This window comes from Callospermophilus lateralis, chromosome 3, assembly GCF_048772815.1.
Source record: "Callospermophilus lateralis isolate mCalLat2 chromosome 3, mCalLat2.hap1, whole genome shotgun sequence".
NCBI classification, from domain to species: domain Eukaryota; kingdom Metazoa; phylum Chordata; class Mammalia; order Rodentia; family Sciuridae; genus Callospermophilus; species Callospermophilus lateralis.
In genome coordinates this window covers 131471534-131493027 of record NC_135307.1, presented here as the reverse complement: position 1 = coordinate 131493027, position 21494 = coordinate 131471534, and the positions used below count along the sequence as shown (strand labels likewise).

The 21494-nt window shown below is 37.9% G+C and overlaps 2 protein-coding genes across 2 annotated transcripts in view; both read right to left on the bottom strand.

Annotated features, from left to right (window-relative positions):
- Nucleotides 1–347: 347 nt before the first annotated feature.
- On the bottom strand, nt 348–5356 carry C3H15orf40 (chromosome 3 C15orf40 homolog). The gene is made up of 4 exons (XM_076848770.1): nt 5211–5356; nt 4212–4338; nt 2042–2169; nt 348–443 (listed from the first exon to the last, which is right to left on the bottom strand). Exons 1-4 carry the CDS (start codon nt 5313–5315, stop codon nt 348–350), a joined length of 456 nt encoding a protein of 151 aa, XP_076704885.1. The 5' UTR covers nt 5316–5356.
- A 5233-nt stretch (nt 5357–10589) lies between these two features.
- The window catches only part of Btbd1 (BTB domain containing 1), a 42899-nt gene continuing 31994 nt past the window's right edge, over nt 10590–21494 (bottom strand). The window contains exons 6-8 of the mRNA XM_076848769.1: nt 17716–17803; nt 13173–13319; nt 10590–12404 (exon numbers count right to left, since the gene is read on the bottom strand). Coding sequence (XP_076704884.1) covers nt 12246–12404; nt 13173–13319; nt 17716–17803 — 394 coding nt within the window. The 3' untranslated portion in view covers nt 10590–12245. The remainder of the gene's footprint in view (nt 12405–13172; nt 13320–17715; nt 17804–21494) is intronic.

The following is a 21494-nucleotide window of genomic DNA, read 5'->3' as shown; positions in this document are numbered from 1 at the left end:
GCTGGTTCCATAGTTTAGCTATTGTGAGCTAAGCTGCTATAAACATCGATGTGGCTGTATCACTGTAGTATGCTGATTTTAAGTCCTTTGGGTATAAACGGAGGAGTGGGATAACTGGGTCAAATGGTGGTTTCATTGTAAATTTTCTGAGGAATCTCCATATTGCTTTCCATTGGGGTTGCACCAATTTGCAGTCCCACCAGCAATGTATGAGTATACACTGTTCCCCACATTCTCACCTCCATTTTTGTGTATGTGTGAATTTAAATATATTTTTCCTATTTAGCCGCCTCTTCATTGATAGAAATTAAAAAGTCCCTCAAGGATGTACTTTTCATTTTTTTATTTTATTTTTTTTCAGCTTCCTTTTTTAATTTCTCCAAGATTTCTTCTGCAGTTGTAGAGGCCAAAAGCTTCACCACCTTTTCACGAGATTTACCACCCTGAATCAAAAGAAAGAAAGCACAGTAAACATTCTAATGCCTTAAGGGACAGCAGACTTCCGTTTTACCCATCACAGCCATATCTTCATGGGGACATTATAGATGGCTTATGTACACTTTCTCCTGACCACGTCTGGTCCAACCAAAAACTAACTATCTCTTTGCTTCCACCTGACTACAGATTTTTACAACTCATCAAGGTTTTTAGTTTAATACCTTAATTTCTAAAATGATAAAAGTTTGGCATCAGAATTTCAAAATGATGAATTACTATATTCTAGTTTCAAGTAACTCTTTTGTTTAAAGATGCAAATAATTTTAAAATACCAAAGTAAATATTGCATTTTCTAGAAACTTTGCATAATCTTAAATAAAAACAAGTTGCTGGGCTGGGGTTGTGGGTCAGCGGTACAGTACTTGTCTAGCATGTGTGAAGCACTGGGTTCTTCAGCAACATATAGATAAATAAATATAATAAGGGCAATGTGTCCATCTACAACTTAAAAAGTCCAAGGAGCCACTACAATATCCAAGTGCTAAGATTTCACTATCACAACAATTTTTAGAAAGATATGTTCTCAAGCACATCTTTTATTTATTTATTGGGGGGGGTATTGGGATTGACTCAGGGGCACTCAACCCCTAAGCCACATCCCCTGCCCTATTTTGTATTTTATTTAGAGACAGGGTCTCACCAAGTTGCTTAGCACCTCGCTTTTGCTGAGACTGGCTTTGAACTCACAATCCCCCTGCCTTAGACTCCCAAGCCACTCAAGCACATCTTTTAAAGATAAAATCTGAACAGGAATTTATCTAGATGGGCAGAATTTGTACAGGTAGAAAAGTGGGGAGACCCTTTCAGGCAGATGTCCAAACATGAGTACTGGCAGAAATTAAGAAATGACCTGCCACAGCTTGGGGATGGCAGGAAAACAGCAGTTTATTTATCAAGGTGCAGTTTATTTATCAAGGATGTTGAATGCCACCAGATATGATCTATATTACATAGCATTGAAAATCAAGTAAAACTTCAAGATATAAATATGGCTGGGTCCTACACTTACATACTCAATTTCAAGATTCTGCACTCTAAATTCTATGTTTAAGGTAATGCCCAGGAATCTGTATTGAGAATCATTCCTCAGTGATTTTAAAGTACAAAACCATGTTATTAATGACTACATATGAATCCACTAACTTCCTGATGAGCTTCTTCTAGTGAACAAAGACAACATGGAGGATTAAAAATACCTGATGAACTCTAATGGAGATGACAACAAGAAATCATTTTACATTTTTTTTGGTGTGGTGATGTCTTAAAGAAGAATTGCAAGATTACCTCACAATGGGTTTAGGAAGGAAGAAAATGCTAGAAATGGTGGCAACTAAGGAATCTAAGACAGTATAGACAACTCTGAATAAGGACTGAGGCAGCAGAAACACAGGAGACTACACAGGAAGAATTCAGATTTTTGTAATTAAATGAATATGTGAGTTAAAAACAAACTGGTTTTCCAAATAATGTGAAGAAGCAAATTAATATTTTATCATGATTATGTGGCAATAATCAAAGATGTTTGAAAAAGAGAGAGACCTACCTTATCCAAAACCACATCACTCCTCCTGAGTTCTAAAACCTTGGAAAGATACCGACAGAGCTCAGCATTAGCCTCTCCATCTGACGGAGGTGCTGCAATAGCTACATTTACGGCTTCAGTTGTCAAATCTGGAATGAAATAGTATGTACTGTATCCTTGAGTTGTTCTTTTTCTTCCTAAAGTGAGGCAGTTTATTGTAAAAGAGCTTGCATTTGCCTGCCACATACTAAATTTTTGATTAATAACTGTTGATTGGGTTTAATCCCCAGCAACAAAACAAAACAAAAAAACAGTTGAACTAATCTTACTTCAAGGAACATAAACATGATACATATGCAACTACCATTATAAAATAAATCCAGAAAAGAAAATAAATATTTGTCTATCCTGCTGACCAAGATGGACTTAAGAGTCCTGGAGAGCATCCTGGATTTAGGCAACTAGAAGCTGCACTTGGTCTAATAGAAAGAGCTCCAGGCAGGGAATTAAATTAGCTGAGCTTCAGCCCCAATAAGGTAACTAAGGAAGTGCATGAGCAAGGCAGCTTGCTGGATTGTAAAGGGTTGTTTGGGTTTCCACATCAGGAAAAGGAGAACAGTGGGATAGGTTCATCTCTTATGTGAGATGCATCTTAAGTGCTTTGAAAATTTGATAATGTCTATTTAACATTTACATAGTATTTACTACCCACCAATTTGAAGCACACATGAATATACTTGAAGGGCTCTACACATATTAACCTAAGCCTCATAATGACTTTATAAAGAAGATAGTAACACCATTATTATCTCCAATTTACAAATGAGGAATTTGGAATCAAGTAATGTGCCCTATACCTCTGCACGCACTATTATTAAGAAAGGGAAGTATTTACTCAAAGCAGTTTACAAATGAGCTTGATCCTGCATATGGGGTTGCTCAGGCATTTCCACCCACTTACACCCAATGTAAACAACATGGCCAGAGAATCCACAAGAATGAGGTCATAAAACCACCCTCCTCCCATTCTGTCACCAATTCTCAGATGCCCAGTTTTTTACCTACAATGCGAAAATCAAGACATGTCTTATAGTAGATGGAAAAGAAAGTGTTTATGTGAATTTTTGTCTTACTAAAGTACATAAAATACTTGTGTACTACAGAAATGATACCATCTTAGATTGATACAATAAATGCTGGCCAAGGGGGTGTACCCAACAGAGACAAGCTAACATGGCCATTAGTACAAATAAGGCCTATCTAGCACATCAATTGTGAGGTATTATTTTCAAAATATAAATATAATTTGGTATACAAAGCTTTAGAAGTAGAAAAGACTTTCAAGACAATTCAGATAAATAGTTTTTAAACTTTTATCCTTTAAAATCCTTCATTTTTTCCAATTGTCTCTGAAATCCCAATATTTAAAACAAAAGTAAACACATTTACAGAAGCCAAGTAACTGGCTGGCCTTTCTCCTTCACCAGAAGAGATTCCTGAGGCATTTCTAGGATTTGAGGGAATAGCTTGAAAGTCTCTTTGTCCAACTATCTAATCTGAAAAATGATAAAACTGGGCCTAGAAATGTTTTTTATTGTTTTGACTTAAAAACAATTTCATGTAGGAGTTGATGGGGGTTTTAGATCTCAGATTTTCTCCTATTCCTTAGGTCAGTGATCACTAAATGAGACAGAAATGCTTTTCTTTCTCTGGCCATTGTCTTTTCAGTTTAGGGATAGGAAAAATTAAGAATAATCTAGGGCTGGGGTTGTGGCTCACTGGTGGAGTGTCTGCCTAACATGTGAGACACTGGATTTGAGTCTGAGCACCACATAAAAATAAATAAAATAAAGGTATTGTATTCACCCACAACTAAAAATATATGTATTAAAAAAGAATAATCTAGGCTGTACATAAGTGTCTTTCTTAAAATACCACATTTTTACCAATATATCTTTAGAAAGGAAAAGACAATAGTTTTCATCTAACTAGGTATAATTTAAATATCATGTATTCAATTTCAAATACCTTTACATGAGAATCTAGAATTTTAATATGGAGAAAACTCTAAATGCAAATGTAAAAAATATACTCAACTGTCATAGGATCAACTGTCAGCTAAATGAGGCAAAGGGAAGGTGGAAGAGACACTTGATTCACACAAGAATCCCAACCCATTGTTCAGGTGTACCTGTTACAGCATTTTGTTTGGAGCCAGGTTTGGCATGGATGGATATGGTAACACAACCTTTAGGATCAACTGCCACAGGACCTAAGGGAGGAAGTGGTCTCTCTTCTTCCTTGCTTTGGCTTTTACTCTAAAATAAGAAACATAATTGTACAGGTTAAAAGATATTTCCCCACACATTTAATTTGATTCTTCCACTACTCCTCTTCACCTTTAATCAGAACAAAGTAGGCTTATTAGTCAGGGACTTCTGATTCAGAATGTTTTTCCCATGTCCTTCAAGGATTATGCCATGAAGTTTTCTTATCAACACCACAAAATATTTTTTCCTGCCTTGGAAGAAAACCCAACTCTGGCTTCCATACCTTAGTGCTTTGATTCCTAAATCTGCTTTGTACTTCCCATTCCTCAGAAGCAGGGGCAATTTACTACTATTCATTTTTGTATTAGATGTGGTCTAAACCTGAGTGTGTCATGTGTGTGTCTGGAGGAGATGAAGTGGAAGGAACAATAGTGATTGACATTTAAAGACTGTGCTAGGAACTTAGAATCCATTCGAAAATTACAAACTACTTAAGAGGGCAGTATGAAGGCAATGGATATATGAAGATGACACAAGGTCCTTGCCTGCAGTGAGAGCGAGAGAACGAACACAATTACAGTATACTGGGCTAAGTGCACCAAGAATATGCACACAGGAGGAGGAAGGTAGCCCGCCTTGGGACAGCGGGGAAGCTGCTAGCAGGAAGCAGTGCTTGAGTTGGAGTTAGTCATGCAAAGACGGTGGAAGAACAGAGCCTTCCAAGCGAGAACAGGTCCGGCTCCTACTGCACCCGGTGGATGGCGAGGACAAAGTAGCCCAGGTGCAGGAGGAGGACTGCGCCCAGGTGCGGGGTGAGACAGAGGACCGAGACACAACCAGCCGCCCCAGATGACTTCCACACCCGCTCCGGGAGCAGCCCGGTGGCCCGCCCTCTCAACGCCATGGGGCTTGACACTAGCCTTGTTCGTCGCACTAGCTTTCTTAGGCATCTCGGCGCCAGAAGAGGAAGCCCAGGTGCCCAGTCCCGCCCGAAGATACTTAAACCGACCACCGAGCCGCACCATCCTTCTGGGAAGGTGCTGCTAGGCGGCCCGGCACCGGAAGTGTGCTGTGCGCCTGCGCAAGCAGCATTGGCTGGCGGCCTGACTTCGGAAGGGCGCTCTGTGCCTAAATGCGTAGGGGGGATGGCCCCGACGCCCCAGCCCTCGTCCAGCCCGAGAGCGACTCCTCGCGGCCGGCAGGAGAGTCCTTGTCTCGAACCCGGGGGTCTGTGATCTGATTGGGCCATGACCCTTTTCCCCTCGCTAGTGGGAAAGGCGCGTCACCTCTGGTCTTTGCTCACGAGGGGAAGAGGAAGGTATCGCTGCTTCTCAAGATTGAAGTGTGCTGCCAGGAGAGCAGCCAACGCTGCTGCAAGCCAGCGCGCAAGGATAGACAGAGCTCACCTGCTTCCCATGGCCACAGGTCGAGGGCTTGGCCTTTTCCATGCACCGAGAGTGCAGTTCCTTTGCGCCCAAGGCGGTTAGGATCCCCTTGATGTAAAAGGAGAGGAAATAGTCTATGACGCATAATATGGCTACACATGAACTGGAAAAGTCAGCAGAAACAAGATCATGGAGTCGTTCAAGGGGTTGAAGCTAGGGATTGGCACAGCCCAGTTTACCTTAGAAAGACCATTGGTTGCAGTATGGCGAAAAAACAGAGGTAAGAAGAGCTACCACATAAATGGGAGATAGTGGCCTGAACCAAAATTAACTGCAGTGGGGTTATCTGACCTTGGTAAGGATCTTCAGAACTGACATGATCAAAGCTTAAGAGAATGAGTGCATTGAGGAATGAAAGCAAAGAGTCAAGAAACCTGCCCAGGTTTAGGAATGGAGTAACAAGTTTGAAAGTTTGAAAGTACAGGTTTGGACATAGTAAGTTTGAGATGATTATGGGACATCCAAGTAGAAATATCGAGATAATTAAATGGATGTAACTGAAATTTGAGAGGTCTGGGCTGATGCTGGCAATTTTGGAGTCCTCTGAGAATAAATGATAACTGAAGCCATGGAAATGGATGAGAGACAGGCCCAGGATAGGACCCTAAGGGCAGGGAGAGAGGCCACCACAGTGTAAGGGCAGCTAAGAGAAGTCAATGGTGATGAATACCACAGCAAAGACATGTAAAATAAAGATTAAGTGTCCCCAAAATTTAAGGAAAAAGTGGTTCTGGTGACCCAGGCAGGAGCAGTTTCCTGACTTCACTGTGAAGGAATAACTGATGTTTGAAGTGCACACAACATGTAGAGACTTCAGTTTTCAAACTATATGAGTTAACTATTTGAAGGTCGTTGATAGTAATGAACCAGGAGGTTACCTCAGTTTCCTGAGATGGTGGGGTCTGAACACAAGTAGGTTTGGTGGTAGAACTGGAAATTCTTCATACACACACACACACACACACACACACACACGTTTTTTAGTTGTTGATGGACCTTTATTTTATTCATTCATTTATATGTGGTGCTGAGGACCAAATCCAGTGCTTCACACATGCTAAGCAAGTGCTCTACCCCTGAGCCACAACCCCAGCCCCTGGAAATTCTTTTATTAGATAAGGAACAGATAAGGAGGTGATAAAGGTGCAGAGAGGAACAGACTTAGAGGGCTCTGGTAGAGCTGTCTGTTGAAACTTACTAGCAGTACTGTTGGTCTAGTTGAAGTTGTGAAAGAAAACTGGTGAAGGACTAATCATACAGAGACGCTCCAAGGAGAGAGGCATAAGCAAATTTATGGTCAGACCAGATAGGCTGCTCTGTGCAGAGAGAGCAGCAGCAAGCAAGGGAGAGCAGCAGCAACTCCCAGTTGGAGTATTACCTTTTATAGGCCGGAATCATGACTGCCCTCCTGTTAGGGGCAGGTTTAGCCCTTGAGACTGGTGTAGCAAGCATCACCTGATTTTGCAGAAAGCAAGTGACTGTTTCTTGAGAACAGAGAAAAGTATCTTTTTATCTCTCAAGGAGAAAACAGACTAGCAAATTTCTGTCTCTTGAGAATAAGAACAGTATTCATAAAGTGGGGGTGGGGAAATGAAGGTGGCTGTACTTATGCCAACAAATTGGAGGTCATGATATCATTGAGGTCCCTATATATCCAATCACATAATTTTATTGTTCTTTTTTATGTGGGAGGATGGGTACTAGAGATTTATCCCAGGGGCACTTTACTGTGAGCTGCATCCCCATCCCTTTTTATTTTTTGAGACAGGATCTTGAAAAGTTGCTTAGGGCCTCACTAAATTGCTGAGGGTGGTCTTAAAACTTGTGATCCTCCTGCCTCAGACTCCCAAATTGCTGGGATTACAGGTATGCACCACCAGGCCAGAGTTATTGTAGTTTTGATGCTGGAGATTGAACCCAGGGCCTCATGCATGCCCTGCACACACTCTACCGTTAAGCTATACCTCCAGCCGCAGTTGCATTATTTTAAATGCCTGGACTCAGCAGGTTATATACAAAAGTTGAGGATTAATAAAGTGGTTTAAGTAATTATAGACCAAAGGTGAAGAAAGAGGAAAAAGAACAAACGCAGGTCTAACTGAGTAGGGGAAAAAGTCAAGGTGCTGCATACTTAAGGCAGAAGTATGCCTTAATAACAGAACTGGAGAAGTATCCAAAGTTGTGGTCAGTGGGACATCTGAATTTACAATTTCTGAGGTATAACATAACAAAGACATGGTGGGGTCATGAAACGAATGGATGAAGATTGCTGTAAGGAAGGAAATTGAAAATTAGTCTTAGATGGGTTGTCCATTTGGATACTGAGGCCACTCCACCTGAAGGTTTGGACAAGGAAAGTGAAAGCAAGGTATAAAAACCATAACTCTTTCCTGTGAAATCCGTTGAGAGTTGAGGCACAAACAGAGCATGACAGCACACACCTGTAATCCCAGCTACTCGGGATAAGGTAGGAGGATCACAAGTCTGAGGCCAGTCTGGATAATTGAGGGACACTTGTCTCAAAAGGATGGGGGGAGGCTGGGGATGTAGCTCAGTGGTAGGGTACTTGCATAGCATAGGTAAGAGTTCAACCCTCAGTACTAACGTGGGGAAAACTGAGGGGCACTGAGCAGAACCAGAATTACAATGCAGTCATTTATAGAATTTGTTTTAGACAAAATCCTGACCTCCTCAATTAGAACTTTGAAGGTTGTAATGGAAATAAAGGGGACACTTGTGATAGCAGATTATCAAAAGTATAGCAAGTGGGTAGGTGGGTGATGGGAAGAGTAAAGAGGTCCCTGCAGAGAACTGTTTCCCACGAGTGCCTTGAGTGGGGGTATGAGGACTTTATCACACCAGCCAGGGAAAGGAGGAAATATCAGCCCCATTTGCTACCAGTTGTTCCTGCCCAAGTCTCTGCATCTAGAGGGGACAGAGAGGGGCAGAGTGGGAAGAAATATTGTTTAACAGAGGAAAAAATGGGGATTATGATCCCAATGGCAGAAAATCCATATGTATTTATGCTGTTTTCATTTTATCTTCATCAATTTTGAGTTCCATTTAAAAATCTTCATTTTGTCTTAGCTTTACCAATGGAGAAAAAGGGGATTTTTTGAAGGATGTAAACTAGCCAAGAGAATAAATGCTCCATGTATCTCTGGAGCTGGGATTGCTATGGTTCCCTCCTGTGAAGGGTGCTTTTTGTTAAATTCAAGGACAATTCCCAGATTTTGAATCTGTGTAACTGGAAGACATAGAAAGCTGTTTGAAGACACTAGAAAGGGAAGTATAACAAATAAATATCAGACATTCTAGGGGCTGTGGTTGTAGCTCAGTGGTACAGCGCTCACCTAGCACATGCGAGGCCCCGGGTTCAATTCTCAGCACCACATAAAAATAAATAAATAAAATAAAGGGGGCTGGGGGTGTGGCTCAAGTTGTAGCACGCTTGCCTAGCACTTGTGAGGCACTGGGTTCGATCCTCAGCACCACATAATAAAATAAAGGCAATATGTTCACCTAAAACTAAAATAAATAAAGGTACTGTGTCACTACAACTAAAAAATAAAAAATATCAGACATTCTATAATATTTCACACTTGAAAGTCTTTAACATTCTAGAAGAATTGTCTATCTAGAAGATATTGATTTTCACCTCCTTTAAAACTACAGATACTACTTATGTGGACCAAAAACATTTTTTTTTTTTTAAGAGAGAGTGAGAGAGGAGAGAGAGAAAGAGAGAGAGAGAGAGAAGAATTTTTTTTTAATATTTATTTTTTAGTTATCGGTGGACACAACATCTTTGTTTGTACGTGGTACTGAGGATCGAACCCGGGCCGCACGCATGCCAGGCGAGCGCGCTACCACTTGAGCCACATCCCCAGCCCCCAAAAACATTTTGATAATGCAAATAATTCACCTTAATTTGTTGGGTAGATACTAAAATATCAACACTTTCTTAATATTTATATTCTACACTAACTATAGATTGATCAGGAATTCTTTTTGGTCTCATCATAAAGTTTGAGAATGACTATTTTGGGATGCAACATTTTCCTGCCTCTGTAGCTTGGGGGACAGAAGTGGGCTTAAAATCCATCTACTACTACTTACTGACCTTTTCAAACATTCATTTTTTTTTCCTATGAAATGGGTATTGTAATCTTATTCTTTCACTGATGCTGAGAAAAAAGAAACAAGAATGTATTTTGTAAAGTAGCTGGCCTAGTGGTGCACAACTTTGATCCCAGCTATTTGGATGCTTCTCTGAGAAGGAAGGTCACAAGTTTAATGCCAGCCCGGGTAATTTAAGGGAGATCCCATCTCAAAATTTTTAAAACGGCTGGGGATATAGTTTGGTAGTAAAGCATGCCTGGTTTCAATCCCCAGTACTACCAAAAAAAAAAAAAGTCCTTCAACAGGCTAAGTAACAACTCATATCACTATAATTAATAAACAATTGTGAGATGATTAGAACACTGTTAAGAAAAACAAGATTCTTTCTTCACATTCTTTGAAATTCTTTACTTCCTATTTTTTAAGTAGGAGAGAAAACCTGAGACTACAAAAAAGTGACCAGAAGAATGGGAAGTTATACTCCATATATGTATGATATGTCAAAATATATTCTACTGTCATGTATAATTAAAAACAAAACAAAACAAAAAGTGACCAAGAAACAGATGGCAGTAATTGTTATGTAGTAGTTTCTGTGACTTGCGTTTAGGCAGCAGTAAAAGCATTCCTATTTATTTACTTCTGTAAATTAAAAGTTACAGTCAATTAATTAAAAACTTTTGCTCCAAAATGGTGTCTAACATCAAATTTTAAAAGACAAATGACAAATAATAATAGTAAAACGATAATAAACATTTTTATTTTTTAAAAATTCCAGGTGATGTCCCAATGTCAGTAAACTGTTCCATTTCTTGTACCAGCCCAGGCAGGCCTACATTCAGTTACAATAGTTCAGTACAACACATGAAGCATGTGAAATGCTTCAAACATCAAAAACACTACCTTGTCTCTGGCATATCATACTTTTTAAGGCAGAAGTACTTTCTATAATCACTACTACAGATTGTTTCCCAGTTCATCTTTTGTTAACCAGAACTACACATCCCATAGGTATTCCAGTTAAGTGAAGTTTACATCCATAAGAACATGGTATCAAAGATAAATTTCCCTTTTCTTCAGTAATTTCAAGAGGCCTCAACAACAAACACACCTCACAACCTTCTTGAAAATAAAATATTACTTTTGATGAAAAATTTTATATCCTAATTATTTTTAAAAAATTCTTTTTAAGTTGATACTTAAAGAATTTTAATTTTTAATCATCTTCCACAACTATCTGATATGCCTTAAGCTTAATGACACTTAAGTTTTTAATAAGATAATCACTTTCAGGGGAAAAATGTTATTTCATTTTTATTTTAAAATTCTGCTTTATATAAAAGTGTATAAATGTCATTCTGCCAAATATACTTCGTATCCACTTCTTATAATAGATGTTGCCAGTTAATGAAGTCACAAATATTAAACATATTTTACTTGTTGGATAAAATTATGTATGTGACAGAAAGCAGTAATCCTGTTGGATAGTTCTATAATTCCAAAGTAGTTGTTAGAAATGTTCATATTTTATTCCATTTTTTACTGTAATGTGATTATCACAATGTTGAACTGATGTCTGTTTAACTGATCATCATCACCATCATCATCTCAATCTTGGGAATTATCAGCGGCATCCCCCCCATACAAATAGACAGGTACAGTGGTACAGTGTAGTGATAAAGAATTCAGTCTTAAGAGTATTCCTTTAGATCCTTTGTTTATATCACATTATTGTGAATTTATACAAACTCCCATTTATTGTTGTAAAACTGTACTATGTAATGCATTACTATACTATTACAAAATATCCTTTTCTGTAAATACATTGAAAAATTTCCTGGGCATTTATTAGACCTTATTTTTAGCATTATTCCAAATGCTAACAACCAGATATTTCAAAACCCCAAATATAAAGTCAGTTTTCTTAATTTTCTGAAATTAGTTACTTGAATGAAATTAGTTACTTGAGTTAATAGGAATTCTGTAGGAATATTGACCCACCTCATCTCATTTAACCTTCAAAATAGTTAGAAACAGAAAAAAACAAACCTGTTATAAATAACAAGAATCTTTCAATTCAAAACTATTGAAAGACCATAAGTTAGCTGATCTATGAAATTATACAAGATGAAGCTGAAATAGCTGAGCTTTTTTTTTTTTTTAAACACAATTAAACCCCTAAGGTGATAAGAAAATTGAAAATCTGCCTTTGAATCATGCAGAGATTTAGATTAACATTTTTCTAATTTCTCTAAGAAACTAAACTGTTTCTTATTTTACAATTATAAATAATCATGACACTCAAACTAATTGTTTTGTGGTCAGGTGTTTCTACTTTGAGACTAGATTGCACGGTACTATTTAGCCAAGATGTATTATACTGCTAGATTATGTATAAAATATTATTTCTGGTATTTGTCCATCTTCTATTGAAGTGCCATTATTATTGCCAGGGGAACTGAAAAAGAAAAAAACAGTCTTGCTGGCAGCAGGTGTCTCATGGACTACTTTCTTCAATCCTTTTGTGCCATAGTGTGAATCTGGACCCTAAATGAGAACAAAAGACTTATTAGCAATTTTCACTGAATAAGCACTCAAGTTATTATGATGTTGTAATTAGATCAATGGTCTATAATATTCATTATAGCTCCTATATAAATTTTATGCTGAGGCATTTAATGAAAAATGAAGTTTTTCTAAAAAGCTAATCAATGAGCTCAGTCATTAGGGAGTAGTGAAAAGGTTTAAGAAAACAATTACTGCATCTTCTGTCAAACATTCAGTTTCCTCAGACAAGGGGCTACTTATTAAAAAGAACTTTTCTTTCAGGATACAATGGGGTACTGAAATGTACTTCTTAAAGGAGCTGGATATTTTAGCTCCCAGATACCTTCCTCTGTGTTCCCTCCTTCTCCTTCCTTATTCCTTCTAGGGGACTGAATCCAGGAGTACTCTGCCACAGAGCTAAATCCCTAGCTCTTTTATCTTGAGACAGGGTCTCACTAAGTTGCCCAGGCTTGCCTGGAACTTGAGATCTTTCTATCTTAGGTGTGTACTACCATGCCCAGTTCCCCACCCCCACTTTTTAAAAATTATTTTATTTTTTTTAATGTGATGCTGAGGATCGAACCCAGTGCCTCACACATGCTAGGCAAGTGCTCTGCCACTGAGCTACAGCCCCAGCCCTCTTACCCCTTTTCTTAACAGAGTCCACTGTCAGTGATTTTCAGCTTCTAAAACATTGTAAAACACACTCAAGCATGAAACCATGTGCTACACCAGTGCAGCCTCAAGAACATTCTGAATGACACTTACTTTGAGTGTTGCACATGCTGTGTAGCATATGTTGGGCAAGATCTCTATAGGTTCTTTGAACATGACCCTGAATGTGTTAGCAGTCCCATCACAACTAAATCCAGTATCATTTTGTCCGAGGGTTTGTTTTTTTTCATATTCAATGATCTGTAATTTTTAAAAGAGAAGTTATGTTAAAGTTATGTTTAAGCTTTGTAGAAAAGAACATGAAGCCTTTAGAGTAGCAGAATAGACCATTAAACCTCTCTTCTAGTCTTTCTCTACTTAACCTCTAACCACCAATGATGGTTTTTAAGCATGCTGTCAGAAAATGGCTATTTATTATTCATCACATTAAGGATGAGGAGAATGTTGATTAACTGGGGCCTGGTTATAGGAGAGGGGGTCTTTCATAAAAGATACACAGCTTGGTATGCAGATTTTTAGAATATGTTAATTTTAGATGTCTGGGGGAAATGAGCCTTTACTTCTAGCTAACCTGTGTCCCTAGAAAAATTCCTTTAGCATTTTCTGTTTCAGAGTTATTTATTGAAATCAAAGTTTAAATGACTTTAATTGAAGTATCAAGTTTGAGAATGTTCAAAATGTAAAAATTCTGTCCCTTCAATTTCATTCTATCATCTGTGCCAAGCATTGTGCAAGGCATCAAGTATGCTTTCTGGGAGCTTCAGGGTACAGCCAATTCAGAAAGAGCCATGCAGAATACAAAGTGGCCAAACAGAGGAAAAACTGCTTCTGTTCAAGAGGGGAAACTCCATGGAGCAGATTCTAAAAACCCAAGTCAGAGCTTACCAGGTATGAGCAAGGGTTTCCACACATGGGAACAGCAAGTACAGAACAGCCCTTGAAAATCTGCCTTTCTGCATATGGTAGATGAAACCAGTAATAATGAAATAGGCAAAATGCCATCTATGTGAATGGGAGACAAGGACAATAGGCACTCTGCAGGGAGATGAACTGGGGGAGATCATGAGGAGGCCCCAGGTGCTGTAATGTTCTGTTCCTTGATCAGATACTGGTCACACTGGTATGTACAGTTTGTAAAAACTGTGCCATTTATGCCCCTTATAAACATGAACACTTTTCTGTGTGTTTATCACAGTTCAATAAAAAACTGAAATTAAAAAACAAAAACAAAAAGACATGATATGATAGTGCCTGGGAAAAAAGCAGTAAGACACAAGACCTGGCTTTTTCAGTGCAGTCTAGAACAAACCAGGCTCTGGTTTTATCCATTCTTTTGGGAAAAACCTTGCTTTACCTAATTACAAAACAACAGCCACAACATGTTATTGCAATGACCACATCACTTTACAGGTATCATCTCAAAAGAGTCCTCCCCAAACTGTAAAGTATTTATCATAACTTTATTGTCGGGCTGGGGGTTGTAGCTCAGTGGTAGAGTGCTCGCCTAGCATGCACAAGGCATGAGTTTGATCCTCAGCACCACATAAATGTAAAAATGGACACATTTTAATGTGTTCACCTAAAACTTAAGAATAAATATTTAAAAAAAATAACTTTATTGTCAAATCTGATGAGCAAATGGAAAGATCTTCCATATCACACCTTGTAGGCGAGAGAGGTAAGAGTCAAACCCAGGCAGTTCTAACTGACTTCAAAGCTAATTCATGAGCTGGGGATATAACTCAGTGGGGAAACATTTGCACATCATGTGAAAGGTCCTGGATTCGATCTCTAAAACCACCCAAAATAACACAACAAGAAATTCACATAACCTTTTTATCTCCTATAAAATGAAGACAAAGATCTCTTGAAAATGTCAACTCATTAAGCAATAATAATAAAGTGTCATTTATTAGTAGTACATGGATATATTTTCAACACATGCTTGCAACTATTTCCATGAACCTACTTACAGACTTGCTGTTCCAAAAGCTGTCTATTGGACTACTGGAAGTTAAGATGCAGTGAGAGAGACTTTAAATGACATAACTTTAACAGTCCCAGAAACTTAGTATCTTTCCTTAATAGTCCACAGAGTCAATATATTGTATAAGCCAATAATATAGTATATGTGGGTCAATGGGTTTTAAAATCTTCCAAGCCAACATGTCCTCAGTGCTATGTTTAACACAAGACTTTGGTACTTTTATCTAGTATTCTGAATTGATCCAAAGCTGTGTTTTAGGGTTGAGTATGCTCAATGTTAGAGCACTTTAGAATAAACAAAGCCCTGGGTTTGATCTTCATCACTGTAAAAGAATACTGCCAAAGGTGTGTTTTAAGAAGTACGTGGCTCTCCTTTTGAAGTGTAAGGTAAAGTGCCTATCCACAAAACAAACAGGTGAAGACAACTAACTTCTACAACAAAATGCCATCTGTTATGTCCATACCTTCTACTTAACAGTTCATACTATTCTTTCAATACCTCATCTCTGGGAATAAGGACCCAGGATAGGTATTATGAAAATGCCCCTAGGTGTTTCTATTATATATTCCTGTTTCAAACTTACTAATATAGAAGAAACATACTGATTTAGAGGAATGGGCCTTGCCTACAAAGTTAAGGCAAAGATTGTAAATTGGTTAAGAACCAGAATTTAGTTTCAGACTAGCTTTGTTTGGCCTTCATGGTGTGAGTGTTTGTAAAGATTTTAAATTATTGATTAACACTAAAAATGGAAGATGGAGATTTCATATAAAAATCCACACTTCTGGCTTCTTGGCATCCTTGGGCTTTTTATTATCACATTGCAACTACTAATAGGAACTAAGTAGTGTTTTAAACAATTCATTTCCCTGCTTACCCCTGTTAGCTCTTGTACCAGGCCAGCTGTCTCCACTAAAATTATCTGCCCAAGCCCTGGAGGCATTTATGTTTGCCACTTCTGTCACAAAGCAATAGGGAGTTTCTAGTACAGAAGACTAGCTACAGGGTTAAGAAAATAAAGAGAACTTCCATTTCTAGTAATTTTATTCATAGTATTTAGACTTCATTATTTTAATATACCTATAACCCAAACATCCTCCCACAGTTTGTATGTGAGGTGTCTGGTATCTTAGATAATACATGAAGTATGCTAAAGGGAGGATGGGGTTTTAGAATCAAAGAGACTCACAGTGGGGCCCTGGCTCCCCTCGCTCCTGCCCACCCCAGGCCTGCAGATTATCCAATCTGCTAAACTGGGCTTAGGGATTCTACTAGACAGGCTCTTAAAACTTCAAATGTATATAATGTGCAATGGGGAATAACTGCAAAAATCTTTTTTTTTTTTTTTTTTAATACTCTTCAAAGGTTTGCTGAGGCTTTTCTGTACTTAAACATCATGGAATTAAGCTGGATGTGGTGACACACACCTGGAATCCCATTTACTTGGGAGGCTGAAATGGGAGAATCACAAATTCTCAGTAGCCTCAGCAACTTAGCAAGATTCTATTTCAAAATAAAAAAGGGTGCAGCTTAGAGTTCCACTAGATTTGATACTTGTACTGCAAAACAAAAACAAAAAAACACCATGGAAATTACTTTTCTAACCTGTTGAAAAAGCTTATAAATAAATAATTCAGCGAGTCTAAAACCTGTTTATTAAAAAATATAACTTTCTAACTGGTATGTGACAACAACAAATTCACATGAATGATATAAATTTATCAAGTGAAGTTCACTAGAAACCTTAGTGGATAGGATTAGAAAATGAGTATAATGATTTGGTTAGTACAGTCACTAATGCAATCTTCCATTTGAAGCAAGGTCTGTCTCTTTTGAGGGTATAAGGTATCATTTTTAGCTGTCACTGAACCAGATCTTTGAACTGTTATAGTCACAAAGTATAAAGCTAGTATTTTAAAAGCCATTCTGATCACAAAGTTCACCAAAGTTTTTACTATGAAAAATGACCCTAGTAACATTTCAGAGAGAGCAGAAATTTTCTATTGATAAACAAGAGTTTGAAACATTTTTTACTTCCTTTTAGAATATTCTGTTTTCATTTATGAATACAAAATCCAGTACTGCCTATTAGTTTGCAAATATGTAAAAATACCATATTGATGTTTTCAAAAATAATCTTGCTAAAAGGGGTATGGAATCAAAAGAACACTGGTCTATTAATAAGATAGGGGAAGAAAGAGGTATTTTCCAGATTAGGTAATAGTGCCCTGTCTGAAAGAATCAAGTATAGTAGACCTAAAGAATGAGGGAGGGTCTGATAAGTGAAGAGGAGTTCATAGTAGTTGGAAGTAATGAGATAGTTTCAAGGCCCTAAAGTTCAAAATACCATGAAAAAGGCAGAAAAACATTTTAAGACAGTTAATGCACAGCAGGAAGTACTAATGGGTTTCCTGGACAAAGGAGCACTCCTGTTAACATTAAATGCTTCAATGAAGGACCTCTATTTTTTGAAACAAGATTTTTTAGAACAACTGTAAAATAAATCTCTAGGCTAAAAATGCTAATAATGGGCTTTCTAATTTCTTTGATAATCTTACTAAAATCTGGACTCCTGCCAAGAGAATATTTTACTGTAAGATTACATGTTTGTTACATTTCAAGATGATGAATTATGGAGGGAAATAGTACCTGTATATTCACTTGATAATCCGTGGGACCATGAATAGATCCATATAAGCCAAATCCAACTATAGAGATTCTTCTATTAACTGTGAACCTACAAGGGAGAAACCGAATATAAAATAACAATTCTATAAGTGTTCTTATTCTGAAGGTTTATAATTTTTTCAAGTGTTACTTGGAACATCTAGTTTTGCTTATAAAAAGGAAAATTATCACAAGTTGATTATCTTCAGAAATAACGTGTTTACTTAAAACAAACCAACAATAACAACAAAAAAAACCTTTCAGGAATATGAATTTAACAGGATCTTAAGCAGAACTGAAGCCCCAGCATCCCAAACAAGGATAATTATCTCAATAAATATTTACTGAGGGCCTATTGTATTTAGGTTCTGGGCTTGGCAACGGGGAATAATGGTCAGCAGCACACAGCTTCTACACCTATTGGCTTTGTGGCCTAATAAGCAATCATTATAAATTGTGGTTAAGAGTTATGAAGGAAGCAGGCTGCTGTAACAAATAATTCTGATAGTAGAGGGCCGGAGACAGGACCTAATTCAAACAGGTGGCTTTGAATAAGGATTCCATACCTATAATAATTAGCAATTATTAGCAGTTTGATCCTAAGTGTCAGTTTTTATACATTTATAAAATGAAGTAATTAATATTTCTTATTAATATTTCTTAACTAAGTACATATGGAACTGGATAATCTGTGATGCAAAACAAGCAATTCTCAACATTTTCAGCCACAATTTCCATTATCATTACTACCAGCATACCACCACCACTTAATGAGTACTTCCTAATATACCAGGCCCCGAGTTTCAGCTCTTACAATACTTACTTCCTATAATCATCCTAACAGCCCTATACAACACTAGCTTCCTGTACTATTTTTATTATCCTAAATTTCTGAGGCTAAAGAAACAGATTTTAGCCATGTTAGGTGACACACACTTGTAGTCCCACTCACATGGAAGGCCGAGGTAAAAGGATTGTTTGGTCCTACAAGTTTGAGACCATCCTGGACAAAATAGTGAAACTCCTTACAAAAAACAAAAAAAGGAAAAAAGAAACTGAGGTTTAGAGAGATTAACTTGCCCAAATCAAAAAATGTGGCAGAACTGAGTGGGACACATCTCCACATCTGCTTGGATCAAATTCAACTCTCTTTAATTATCATGCTCTACAGTGTGAAAGACCACCTTAAAAAACTGCAAATAGCTCAGTGGTAGAGTGTTTGCTCAGCATGTGAGAGAGTTCAATCCCCAGCACTACGCCGCCCCCCCCCCCCCGTCCCAAAATTTTTTGTAATAGTTTTCGTTTATGGTATCAGAGATTGAACCCAGGGGTGCTTAACCACTGATCCACATCCCCAGTCCTTTTCTTTATTTAGAAACAGGGTCTTTCTGAGTTGCTTAGGGCCTCACTAAGTTGTTGAGGCTAGCTCTGAACTTGCAATCCTCCTGCCTCAGCCTCCTGAATCACTGGGACTACAGGCATGTGCCACTGCACCCAGCTGTAATATTTTTTTTAAGAGTATACATATCAATAAATTCTATTTCCAAAAATCCAGAAAAAAGGGCTGGGGTTGTGGCTCAGCAGTAGAGTGCTCACCTAGCACGTGCGAGGCCTTGGGTTCAATCCTCAGCACCACATAAAAATAAATAAATAAATAAAGGTATTGTGTCCAACTATAACTAAAAAATATATATATATATATATAAAATAAATAAATAAAATCCAGGGGCTGAGGTTGTGGCTCAGCAGTAGAATGCTCACCTAGCACATGCAAGGCCCTGGGTTTGATCCCCAGCACCACATAAAAATAAATAAAATAAAGGTATTGTGTTCAACTACAACTGAAAAATAAATACTAAAAAAAAAAAAAAAATCCAGAAAATAGACCGGAGGTGTAGCTCAGTGATGTAACTCTTGTTTATCAGCATGCTTGAAGCCCCAGGTTCAATCTCTAGCACAAACAAACAAAAAACTTTGAAAATTCAGCTAAACAAATAAGGAAAATTTTAGAGCATCTGTATATCCAGAAATAACCCGTTAACTCTTTACATTTCTTTTTCAGACTTATTCCTATGAACATATATATTAAAAATCATCTTAGGAGACACATAATATACACACACACAGATATTTTGTATATATACCTCTTTTTCATGTAAAAACAGTAAAAAATGACTACTGATTTACTATATCTAACCAATCTCTTATTGAATAAAGTTATTTGCAGTTATTATAATTACTACATGATATTGCCATGGTTTACAGCTAGGTCATTTTATAAAGCCATCATTATTTTCTTAGAATAAATGCTTAGAATTGTTGGTAAAAATAAAAGGCATTAGGCTTTAGATAAATATTGTCAGATTGCTTCCTAGTAAGATTAACACTTTATGCCCCAGAGTACAGATCAGTTCTATCTCACTTGTATCATTACCATTAATTTCCTCTTGCCTTTGAGAAAATGATAATTGACAAATCCCATTTCCATTTGATTAGTAATTAGGTAAAACTTTTGCTTATATGCTCTCTGCCCCTTAGATTTTTTCATTAATGAAACATCCACTCACGTGCTTTTCTCTGTTTTCTATACTGGTGAGTTAATCTTTGTAATGCACATTATATATAGTTACTTATGCTTTGTTGGTAATATCCCTTAGAAAAAGTTTCACGTTTGTCATTTATGTTCTAATTGTATGGTATTTTTTTTTTAAGAGAGAGAGAAAGAGAATTTTTTAATATTTATTTTTCAGTTTTCGGTGGACACAGCATCTTTATTTTATTTTTATGTGGTGCTGAGGATCGAACCCAGCGCCCCGTGCATGCCAAGTGAGCACGTTACCGCTTGAGCCACATCCCCAGCCCTGTATGGTAATTTTTAACAAAAATTTTTTCAATTATTTGTAGCCAAATTATGATTTATGCCTTTCGGGAGCCATTCTCACACGTGACTGGGTGACTCCCGGTTAGGGTCTGAGGCGCTCTGGCTGTGTCGGAGCTTTCCCGGCCCTCTCCTGTTGAGAGAACCTGTCCGTGTGGGGGTGTAACTGACCACTGACCCCGGAGGCCCAATCACTGACCCTGACCTTGGAGTGCGGCCCCCCCTTGAACCTTTATTGGATGGAATTATCCCCTGAATTTCTTGCTCCCCAATAAAAGGCTACTCCCTAGCATGCTCGCTCTCTCTCTCCTGCTAGCCCTGAGTAATCCTTGCTGCCCTGCCGGGTGGTTAGAGTAAGGAACCACTCTCGGACCTGGTCATAGAAAAAGGTAACTGAGGGGCTGGGGATGTGGCTCAAGCGGTAGCGCGCTCGCCTGGCATGCTTGCGGCCCAGGTTCAATCCTCAGCACCACTTACAGACAAAGATGTTGTGTCCACCAAATACTAAAAAAATAAATATTAAAATTCTCTCTCTCTCCCTCTTTCTCACTCTCTCTCACTCTTTCTTTAAAAAAAAAAAAGAAAGAAAAAGGTAACTGAGTCTGTGTGTTTATTTCGATCTCTGCTAGCTAACTTTTATGCCAAGAACCTCATTAATGAAACCATTGCGCTGGCCGCATGGTAGATATGCCAAATATAAAGCCACCTACCTCATCCTTATAGTAAAGACACATCTGTTCCAGTATTTTCATGGTTTCATTTATAAAGTTTTAATTAACATGAATTTGGTACATGGGATCAGTAAGGATCTAACTTTATTTTCCTAATAGATAATTCTTTCCTTAGCTGTATGATATTAAGCTCATTAATATTAGATTGGTTT

Excerpts from the sequence above, each read along its gene's own strand:
- C3H15orf40 (XM_076848770.1), bottom strand. The coding sequence starts at position 5,315 with ATGGTGCGGCTCGGTGGTCGGTTTAAGTATCTTCGGGCGGGACTGGGC. Across the intron at positions 4,339-5,210 it reads AAGCTAGTGCGACGAACAAG|AGTAAAAGCCAAAGCAAGGA; the intron begins GCTAGTGTCAAG and ends TTCTTATTTTAG. Across the intron at positions 2,170-4,211 it reads CAAACAAAATGCTGTAACAG|ATTTGACAACTGAAGCCGTA; the intron begins GTACACCTGAAC and ends ATTTCATTCCAG.